The sequence below is a fragment of the Trachemys scripta genome, chromosome 1 (genome assembly GCF_013100865.1).
Source record: "Trachemys scripta elegans isolate TJP31775 chromosome 1, CAS_Tse_1.0, whole genome shotgun sequence".
Taxonomy (NCBI): Eukaryota; Metazoa; Chordata; order Testudines; family Emydidae; genus Trachemys; species Trachemys scripta.
The window spans coordinates 85,891,264-85,902,506 of NC_048298.1; the positions used below are offsets into that span (position 1 = coordinate 85,891,264).

The 11,243-nt window shown below is 48.8% G+C and overlaps 1 protein-coding gene and 1 long non-coding RNA gene across 2 annotated transcripts in view; one reads left to right on the forward strand and one right to left on the reverse strand.

The window, feature by feature from the left end:
• Positions 1 to 5,364, reverse strand: part of LOC117879371 — a 29,446-nt gene extending 24,082 nt beyond the window's left edge. Inside the window, exon 1 of the long non-coding RNA XR_004646251.1 lies at positions 5,210 to 5,364. This is a non-coding gene — a long non-coding RNA (uncharacterized LOC117879371). The remainder of the gene's footprint in view (positions 1 to 5,209) is intronic.
• A 10-nt stretch (positions 5,365 to 5,374) lies between these two features.
• DDX47 (DEAD-box helicase 47) overlaps positions 5,375 to 11,243 on the forward strand; it is a gene marked incomplete in the record, with an annotated part of 13,341 nt that continues 7,472 nt past the window's right edge. Inside the window, 5 exon segments of the mRNA XM_034774472.1 lie at positions 5,375 to 5,529; positions 6,633 to 6,726; positions 8,733 to 8,921; positions 9,728 to 9,799; positions 10,382 to 10,500. Coding sequence (XP_034630363.1) covers positions 5,461 to 5,529; positions 6,633 to 6,726; positions 8,733 to 8,921; positions 9,728 to 9,799; positions 10,382 to 10,500 — 543 coding nt within the window.

The window sequence follows — 11,243 nt, forward strand, 5'->3', positions numbered from 1 at the left end:
GAGGGAAGGGTGATGAGTCTATGGCCTGGTCTACACTACGACTTTAATTCGGATTTATCAGCTTTAATTCGAATTAACCCTGTAACCGTCCACACAACGACGCCATTTAATTCGATGTAAAGGGCCCTTTAAATCGATTTCTGTACTCCACCCCAACGAGCGGAGTAGCGCCAAAATCGATTTTAGCAATTCGAATTAGGGTTAGTGTGGCCGCAATTCGATGGTATTGGCCTCCGGGAGCTATCCCACAGTGCATCATTGTGACCGCTCTGGACAGCAATCCGAACTCGGATGCACTGGCCAGGTAGACAGGAAAAGCCCCGCGAACATTTGAACTTCATTTCCTGTTTGCCCAGCGTGGAGAGCACAGGTGACCACAGATACTTCATCAGCACAGGTAACCATGCAGGCTGATAATCGAAAAAGAGCACCAGCATGGACCGTGAGGGAGGTACTGGATCTGATCGCTGTATGGGGAGAGGATTCAGTGCTTGCAGAACTTCGTTCTAAAAGACGAAATGCAAAAACTTTTGAAAAAATTTCCAAGGGCATGATGGAGAGAGGCCACAATAGGGACTCTGAGCAGTGCCGCGTGAAGGTCAAGGAGCTCAGACAAGCCTATCAAAAAACAAAGGAGGCAAACGGTCGCTCCGGGTCAGAGCCGCGGACATGCCGCTACTACGCCGAGCTGCATGCAATTCTAGGGGGGGGCTGCCACCACTACCCCACCTTTGTTCGTGGATTCTGGGTCGGGGATAGTCTCGACGCCTGAGGATTCTGCCGAGGGGGTAGAGGAGGAGGAGGAGGAGGAGGAGGATGAGCTTGCAGAGAGCACACAGCACTCCATTCTCCCCAACAGCCAGGATCTTTTTATCACCCTGACTGAAGTACCCTCCCAAGCCTCCCAAGCCAGTACCCAAGACTCTGACCCCATGGAAGGGACCTCAGGTGAGTTTACCTTTTAAAATATAAAACTTGTTTTAAAAGCAAACAGTTTTTAATGATTACTTTGCCTGACTTTGCATTCGCGGTCAGTTCAGCTACTGGAAAAGTCTGTAGCTACTGGAAAAGTCTGTTAACGTGTATGGGGATGGAGCGGAAATCCTCCAGGGACATCTCCATGAAGCTCTCCTGGAGGTACTCCGAAAGCCTTGCCAGAAGGTTTCTGGGCAGTGCATCCTTATTCCCTCCTCCATGGTAGGACACTTGACCACGCCATGCTTGCAGCAAGTAATCTGGTATCATTGCCTGACAAAGCCTGGCAGCGTATGGTCCCGGTGTTTGCTGGCATTCAAGCAACATCCGTTCTTTATCTTGTTGTGTAATCCTCAGGAGAGTGATATCACTCCTGGTAACCTGGTTGAAATACGGGAACTTAATTAAGGGGACAGAGGTGGCCGTTCCTACTGGGCTGTTTGCCTGTGGCGGAAAATAAATCCTTCCCTGCAGTTAGTTTTTCGCGTTTGGCTAGCAGGGATCTTCCCTGTTACCAGCCACGCGGTGGGGGGAGGGTACTGTGATCATCCCAGAGAATTCATGGCGAGGGGGGGGGTCGGCGGCGGGGGGGTGGGTAGTTTGGTGCCTGCAGGGATCTTCCTGCAGGGTTAGTTTGTTTTCTGGTGCTGCTGAATGTTAACAGAAAAACCGCAGCACTCTACTTGCCTGAAGGGGCCCAGACAAGCACCACCACACTGCCCCCCCCCCCAACTGGCTGAGATTGGCCAGGCTTCTGCAGCACTCTACAAGCTATGCTTGGTATGTTGGAAAGCACGGACGGCGCTGAAGCTTACCATGGCCGCATGCAAGCCGAATTCTGTTGCCCAGACCTGTGATTGATCTCTAGCAGCAAAGCCACAGGCACTCAGCATTAAGAGGCAAAATGCGACCTTGCACAGAAATCACATGTGCTATGTAATGTGAACAGTGTTGGTCACCGTGAAAGAGTATAAGCATTGTTCTGCAAAATGTAGCTTTTAAAACAATTCTCTCTTTTTTCCCCTCCCTACAGCAGCTGCAAATTCCTCAAGCCTCCCTCCTCCATCCCGAAGGTTATCACAGATAAGGCGTCATAAGAAGAAGACGCGGGAGGACATGTTTTCTGAAATTATGCAATCCAGCAGGAGTGACAGAGCTCATTTGAATGAGTGGAAGGAAACAGTTTCAAAGTATAGGAAAGAAGTCAGTGAACGTGAGGACAGGAGGGACCAACGTGAGGAGAGGAGGGACCAATGTGAGGAGAGGAGAGACGATCGAGATGAGAGATGGCGGCAGGAAGACCAGAGGATGAAGGATGCAACGCTGGGGCTGCTCCGGCGTCTGGTGGAGGTTCAGGAACGGCTGCTGGAAAACAGACTGCCGCTTCAGCCCCTGTTCCACCCTCCCCCCTCCCCATGTTCCGTATCCTCCTCACCCAGACGTGTAAGAACGCGGGGGGGGAGGCTCCGTACACCTTCCCATTCCACCCCAGTAGACAGCCCAAGCAAAAGGCTGTCATTTTTTTAACCTTTTCTTTGTGGCTTTTTCCTTCCCAGCAATCCTCCTCCCAAATACCACCCGGGTTCCCTCCCTCTTTTTCTAATCTATTAATAAAGAATAAATGATTTTTAAATGATAGTGACTTTATTTGGTTTGAAAGAAAGCTGGGGGAAGGGGCAGGGTGGGTTCCTTACAGAAAATCAGTCAGTAAAGGGGGAGGGTATTCATGAAGGAGAAACAAATAGATATTTCACACGGTAGCCTGGCCAGCCATGAAACTGGTTTTCAAAGCTTCTCTGATGCACAGCGCTTCATGGTGTGATCTTCTAATCGCCCTGGTGTCTGGCTGCGCGTAATCAGCAGCCAGGCGATTTGCCTCAGCCTCCCACCCCGCCATAAAGGTCTCCCCCTTACTTTCACAGAGATTGTGGAGCACACAGCAAGCAGAAATAACAATGGGGAGATTTCTTTGGCTGAGGTCAGAGCGAGTCAATAATGAACGCCAGCGGCCTTTTAAACGGCCAAATGCACATTCTACCACCATTCTGCACTTGCTTAGCCTGTAGTTAAACAGCTCCTGACTCCTGTCCAGGCTGCCTGTGTATGGCTTCATAAGCCATGGCATTAAGGGGTAGGCTGGGTCCCCAAGAATAACTATGGGCATTTCAACATCCCCAACGGTTATTTTCTGGTCCGGAAAGTAAGTCCCTTGCTGCAGCCCTTTAAACAGAGTAGTGTTCCTGAAGACGCGAGCGTCATGAACCCTTCCCGCCCAGCCCGCGTTGATGTTGGTGAAACGTCCCTTGTGATCCACAAGTGCTTGCAGCACCATTGAAAAGTACCCCTTGCGGTTTATGTACTCGGTGGCTTGGTGCTCCGGTGCCAAGATAGGGATATGGGTTCCGTCTATTGCCCCACCACAGTTAGGGAATCCCATTGCAGCAAAACCATCCACTATAGCCTGCACATTTCCCAGAGTCACTAACTTTTGTAGCAGCACCTGAGTGATTGCTTTGGCTACTTGCATCACAGCAGCCCCCACAGTAGATTTGCCCACTCCAAATTGATTCCCGACTGACCGGTAGCTGTCTGGCGTTGCAAGCTTCCACAGGGCTATCGCCACGCGCTTCTCAACTGTGAGGGCTGCTCTCATCTTGGTATTCTGGCGTTTCAGGGCAGGGGACAGCAAGTCACAAAGTTCCATGAAAGTGCCCTTACGCATGCGAAAGTTCCGCAGCCACTGGGAATCGTCCCAGACCTGCAACACTATGCGGTCCCACCAGTCTGTGCTTGTTTCCCGGGCCCAGAATCGGCGTTCCATGGATAGAATCTGCCCCATTAACAACATGATCTCCAAAGCACCGGGGCCTGTGGTTTCACTGAATTCTGTATCCGTGTCTGTGTCCATGTCCTCATCATGCTGCCGCCGCCGCTGCCTCCTCTCCTCGTTTTTCTGGTCCTGGCTGAGCATAAACTCCACGAGAACGCGCGAGGTGTTTGCAATATTCATGAGTGCTGTCTTGACCTCAGCGGGCTCCATGCTTGCCGTGGTATGGAGTCTGCAGTGTTCACCCACCCAAGAAAAAAGGCGCGAAAATGGTTGTCTGCCGTCCGTTGCTTTCATGAAGGGAGGGAGGGAGGGAGGAAGTGAGACTGTACCCAGAACCACCTGCGACGATGTTTTTTGTCCCATCAGGCACTGGGATCTTAACCCACAATCCCAATGGGCGCGGGAGACTGCGGGAACTATGGGATAGCTATGGATTTGCTACCCACAGTGCAACGGTGCAGAAATCGACGCTAGCCACGGTACTTGGACGCACACCACCGAATTACTGTGCTAGTGTGGCCGCACTCATTTCGACTTTATACAACCTGTATCTCAAATCCGAATTATCTAAATTCGGATTAATCCCGTAGTGTAGACATACCCTTAGATTTGCTCTTCGCCTCTGGCCTTCTCACTCCACCATGGATCAGTGAGGATGGTGGAACCTGCCAAGCACAATTCACTGATAGCACCAAAATGAGACGCTCCTGAGCTCTCCGCTTCCTTTCTCACCGCTTTATGGGCAACTTGATATTGATCATCGGGTGACACTTGCATAAACACTCTATTGCCCCGCCCGGGAGTAACACCCTTCCCAGCACTCTGGGCTACTGCCTCAGCCGGTGGCAAAAAACAACCAGCAGGAGTTAGCGCTGTGGGTGCAGAGCAGACCAGGCCAACCAGGTCACACCTTGATGCAGACACCGGAGGTCAACTCTGCCTGACGGAACAGACCCTAACAAATTCAGCGCCCGCCGCAGTGGGGCTTGACCCCGGGTGGGAGCTCCATGTATCACCCCACACACACACTCACCCCCACACATAACCCCCTCCCGCCGCACGCACACATAGTGCTTCTATAGCATGATGCCAACTTTTCCCAACCTAGCGCTAAAAATTTCCCAAATCTGGTGAAAAATTCCCAGATAAAGTTTTTTACTGTGCTTCTCTATCCTGGGAAATTTCCCCAAACCTGGGAATTGGTGAGTAAAATGTTTCAACTTGGGAAACTGAGAATTTTCATTCAAAGCATTTTACTCAAAAATTCCCAGATTTGGGGAAATTCCCCAACATACAGCAGCACTGCGCGCGCGCGCACCCAGCACACGCGCAGGGGGCGCGGCCACACTAGCTCCCAGAGCCCCCCAGGGCCCCGTCCCGCCGTCGTATTATCATCACACGCACCTCTGCAGTACCAGGAAGGAACGCGGCTCACATGCCCCGCCCAGAACGCCCTGGGTTGCGTCCTCTGATTGGCTGGAGGCCCGCCGCCCTGGGACAACGAGTCGCACAATGCTCTGCGTCCGATTGGCCTGCCTCGAGACAGACTCCCCGCCCACGTGAGACAGGATGTGACGTCATTGGAAAGCGTCGCTTTTCGGGAACCACATGTCCCGGCGCTCCCCGCGGGGGGGGGGTCAAAGGTGAAGTGCAAGATGGCGGCGGACGCGGAGCATGGGCCGCTGGAGGAGGCGGTGGAAGAGCCGCGGAGCTTCAAGGACCTGGTGAGACAAACGGAGAACGATCCCCCCCCCTCCCCTTCTTCCCTGGGCCCGGCGTCTCCTGCCCGGGTCCGCCCTGTTCTGGGCCCCGCGCGGTGTCCGTCCCCCTCGTCTCACGCTGGCGCGCCCGGCTCCCGGGGGGGCTAACCTGGGACTCGGGAACCTGGTTCAGTTCCTGGCTCTGCTACCGGCTCCCTGCGGCGCGTCCCTCTGTCTCCATTGCCCCTCTGTGCAGCTCGGCCCTGCCTCGCCGCGCGCGGGGAAGAGGCGCACGCTGAAGACTGTGGGGCTCAGATACGAGGGTGGTGTCGGGGCCAAGCACCATAGCGAGCCCTCCCCTGCTGCCTGCCCGGGACCTGAGGGTGATGCCACCCTGTGCCCTTCCCCGCCTGCTGAGTCTTGCTGCTTATTGCTTAATCTTTGAGAGTTTAAAGTAGACCTGGTGCCAGCACTTGCTGTGGGACCTGAACACACAGCCCTCCAGGTGTGCTGTGCTGGTACTATTTTCCTCTTTGCATCAGGGGTATCCTGGAAGGGAGTGGGGGGTATTAACTGGCAAAGTGTCCAGCTTTCATTTGGGGCTTCAGTTACTCTTGATATGAGAGCTAAAGAGATGCTATTAAAATATAAATTGATATAAAATATGATTGTTAAAAAAAATTTAAAGTACATGAAAATGTCCTAATCCCCTGCCCCCAGGTAACTTTTCTCTTTTAAAATCACTTTATTCTGTTCTTCAATGTTTTTCTCTGCCCCGTTTCTATATGAAAAAAACCAGCCAAGTAACAGGGAAGACATGGGGAAATGCAACTGGTTGTATACAAAGTGCTGTGGAATGCATGAACTGTGATCTTAGTTATAGTGATATTAGCAGGTACTTGTAGTAAGGGGGGGGTAACATTTTTTACTTTGGGGTTTTTTTTAAGTTGAGGGATTTCCTTAAAAGCGATCCCCACAGTTTGTGGGTGCAGCATTGAGTGTCCATGGGTTGACTGGGTTGGAGTCTAGCTGGGAGGTACTTAACTGTGTCAGCTGCATTCGATTAGCTAGCTTGGTAGTTTTTGGCCATTTGTTGATCTTTGTCCCCTTTTTTCTTTTACTCTCAGGGAGTAACAGATGTGCTGTGTGAAACTTGTGACCAGTTGGGATGGAAGACACCAACTAAAATTCAAGTTGAGGCTATTCCTGTGGCTCTCCAAGGTGAGAAAAATCTGCTTCTCTGTTTCTGAGAACAGGTGTGGGAAGAAGGGTGTAGACTTCATATGGGTGAATCTTGTAAGGGTCTCTAATTCTTGAGGTCATTGAAGACCATGCTACACTCTCCACAGGAGCATGAATGTTAACTCCAGTATCCTGTCCAGATTCTAATTCAGATCTGACAATCAATCTCCCTAAACCTCCCCTGCGATTTTAGAAGGATACAGTATTCCTCACTGCCTGTATGCTGTTTAGTTTTGAAGTGCACTATAAAGATACGGCATTGGGTAAACATGCTGTTTAATGGAGCTAGATGAAAAATTCATAGCACATAATTCAACAAATTTTGTTTTTCCTCTTTGCAAAATATTAGTGTATATCATGATCTTCTCAAAACTATTTTCCAGTTAATGCCAGTAAATAAATCTTGCTCTATAGCAACTCCATTAACAGTTCGTAGTGAATATTTGAAATTTCAGCTGTCTTGATTAGTCACATAGATGCTAGGGATGTAAATATCCTTTAAAAAGTTAACCAGTTAAACGATTAAAATTATATCGTTTAACTGATTAACCAAGGTCCCTCCGGCTGACCTGGCACAGGCTGGAGATTAACAGTTATGGTCAGTTAACCTTTTACATCCCTAATAGATGCGTGGTATACTTCTGCTCTCTGCCTGAAAGAAGGTGTATCTTAGAATCACGTTTCCAGAGTGAATAATTGCTCATTCAAAATGGCTTTCTGGGAACACCCTGTAATTGCTGATTTCAGTTACGTTTTTAGCTAACTTTCCTGTCACTAAACTCATTCGCTAGAATATTCATCAAGTGAACGCTATTGGGATAGGAAGACAATTCAGTAACATGTTTAAAAATGTGAGTTATTTTTTCAGTGTTTGCCTTGTCCTATTACTTACTTATTGGCAGGTGCATTTGAATAAAAGCCACATAGGTATTGGTACTTCTAAAATTAGTTACACTTTAGGAACTTTCCTGGTTAAAGGCAAGGATTGGGGTTATTTTAAGATGTGCCTCAGAACAGACAGTGTCTGGCTAAAGCAAGGTTGGTACTGCTACTGGATCTGTCTGCAGCAAGGTTCCTAAGCCCTGAAACGTGTCTAAAACTGGACCAGATTTCCTTATCAGTCATGAAGTGACAAAGATAATTTTTTTGGACATATTTAATCATATGAGGGGAATGATGTATAAAATGGCTGGATTTAGTGAAATGTAAAGTGAGGGTTTGCAACCTGAAGTTCTAAGACAAACTATATGCTGCTTGGAACCTAGTGGGAAGATGAAAGGGACTGTGGGATTCAAGTTAACAGTTACATAGAAATAAAACCATGTTTAAATGCTGCAAAGGTCTGTGGAGGCTCCCTGTTTTTTTTATTATTATTATTTTTATTAAAATGGAGATATCCTATCTCCTAGAACTGGAAGGGACCTTGAAAGGTCATCGAGTCCAGCCCCCTGCCTTCACTAGGAGGACCAAGTACTGATTTTGCCCCAGATCCCTAAGTGGCCCCCTCAAGGATTGAACTCACAACCCTGGGATTAGCAGGCCAATGCTCAAACCACTGAGCTATCCCTCTCCCCTAACATGTTTTAAGAACATGTTGGACAGACACCCAGTGGGGGATGATCTNAATGGAGATATCCTATCTCCTAGAACTGGAAGGGACCTTGAAAGGTCATCGAGTCCAGCCCCCTGCCTTCACTAGGAGGACCAAGTACTGATTTTGCCCCAGATCCCTAAGTGGCCCCCTCAAGGATTGAACTCACAACCCTGGGTTTAGCAGGCCAATGCCCAACCCACTGAGCTCCCCCCCCCCCCCCCCCGCGTTCAGGTGTTGTGTCCTTGCACCCCTTGTTTACTCACTCCTGTGAGTACTTGCTGGTTCAGGTCTCTCAAATCTCATTATGGGGTTCTCTTTTCTTATGATGCTGGGAGGGCATCTCTCTAGGCTCTAGTATAACAGACTTTTGCCTCCACCTCTTCCCTTGTAGGCCGGGATATCATCGGGCTGGCAGAGACAGGCTCTGGAAAAACAGGGGCCTTTGCTTTGCCCATCCTGCAGACACTGCTGGAAACACCCCAACGCTTCTTTGCTCTTGTCCTCACACCAACCCGAGAGCTCGCCTTCCAGATCTCGGAGCAGTTTGAAGCTCTTGGATCCTCCATTGGCGTCCAAAGTGGTGAGTGGCCTTCTAATGGGCCTCAGAATTGTACAGTATTCTGATGTTACTGTGTGAAAATTTGAGGGAGTAGGACAAAGCTGTTAAACTGTAAGGAAGGGAGTAGAGAGTATGGAATGAGGGGAGATAGAAGAATAGAGCATGGGAGTGGGGTTGGCGAAAGGATCATTGGTGAGGGGATAGTATTTATGGTGGTAGTATATCACCTTTTAGTGTGAAAAAGAGCATGTAGCAGTCTGTCTTCCCTGAGGTGTACATCCAGGCAGTGGACATTTCCCAAGAGGGAAGTGGGGAGGATCACCCATAACCACATGTTAAATTGTCAGCCATAAATTTGAGTCACCACCCCCAGTGAACTGAATAGGGGAGTTCACACCTATCAGGCTTTCTTTGCAGACTCCCTGCATCAGTTCCATATTCAAATTAATGTTTTAAGGTTTAGTTTGCAACCATAAGGGCTAGGAACTCTGAATGAATGCACAGATTTTGCAGCTAAATTTAGCAGCAAGGGGTGGATTTTGCAGCTAGCTTTGTGACTGTGGAAAACATAGGGCCATGACAGTAAATGAGCTGGGACTTGAAATCTGGATTAGGATATCTGGGGGAAGATAGTTACTGGTCAGGGATGCCAAAATGAAGTTAAAGAGAATTCTTATTAAGATAAGTGGCTTTAAATTCCTATACATAAATTGTGGGTGGATTTGAAAGGGGACAGGAATAGGTAGATTGTTGGTTATAGTGGTGGCTTGTACTGGTTCTGTTCCAGGGGGACTCACTCTGCCTCTGTTTTTTTTTCTTCCCCACAGCGGTTATTGTAGGTGGAATTGACATGATGTCACAGGCTCTGACCTTAGCCAAGAAGCCACATGTTATAATTGGTAAGAAACCAGCATGTAGAATGATGCTTGTAATAAGATCACAGGCCTCCTAAGGAATGCGAAATGGTAGTGTTGGTTGTCAGAAGCTCCTATATGTGTCTGGCGGGAGCAATGAGTGTAACCTCAGTGTGTTCCTTTTGGCTTTGAAGAAGGGACAGTGGATGTAATGCAAGCTCATCTCAAAATTGTCCAGCCAAGTTGCCTTGAGACTGGTCTCCCATTCTCCCCCAAGAACTCAAGCAGCATGGTCTAGAGCTCTTCTCGGGATGCCTCTGATCTGGCCCACTTTTTCCCTTGGAAAACCTGGTCTGGTTGTCTCATTAAGACAGCTCTGGTGCACAGGAGCTCTTCCATCCAGGGAAAATCAGTCTGCTTTGGCTTCTCACCAATCATCTTCAGTTCCCAGCACAGCTCCATGCTGCTGTGAGTGCCTTTACAATCTTAAGCAAAAGAAACCAATTCTATAGCAGAGTCCCTCCCTCCTCACTTGCAGTGCCTCTTCCCTCCTTACGTGGACTGCATTCTGGGACATTTTTCCCAATACTGTCACCTTTACCTTTCTTTTTGATTGTCTGTTGGTAGCAACACCTGGCCGTCTGATTGACCATCTGGAGAACACAAAAGGTTTCAACTTGCGAGCTCTTAAGTACCTGGTTATGGATGAAGCTGACCGGATCCTCAACATGGATTTTGAGACCGAGGTGAGGCCTACGATACCCGCCGTAAAGGAAAAGTCCTATAGAATTTAACAGATGAAATCAATGCAGTCTTAAGGAAACTATTCTAAATGTCTATAAGACTTAATAGAACAGTGGTTCTCAAATGGCGGGTCAGGTCCCCATAGTGGGTCACCACCCCATTTTAATGGGGTTGTCAAGGCTGGCATTAGACTTGCTGGGGCCTGGGGCTGAAGCCGATGCCCAAGCCCCACTGCCTGGGGCAGCAGGGCTCAGGTTACAGGCCCTCGGGCTTCAGCTTTGCCTTCCTGCCCCCCTGGGGTGGCAGGGCTCAGGCAGGCTCAGGCTTTGGTCCCCCCTCCCGGGTTTGTGCAGTAATTTTTGTTGTCAGAAGGGGGCACGGTGCAATGAAGTTTGAGAACCGCTGTAACAGAAAATGAAATCCTGCTGTAGCTTTATTAAACTATCCCACAGAACTTAATAGTAAATTATATTTAACTTTTAACATCCCGTAGAATTCTCTCTTAAATTCTACACAGTGATTTAAACACTTTAGAAATGAGCTAATCTCTATTAAATTCTGTTGGATTCTTCCCTAAATGTTTATCTTGTTCCTCGTTAGGTGCACGTGGTGATGTACACACTTCTGCAGCTATACTGCCTGTTGACTTTTGGAGTCCATGGTGACTGTCTAGGTGTCCCAGCCCACAATGCAGCTTCATTTTATATGGCTCTTCTAAAAGAAGAAAGAACAGGAGTACTTGTGG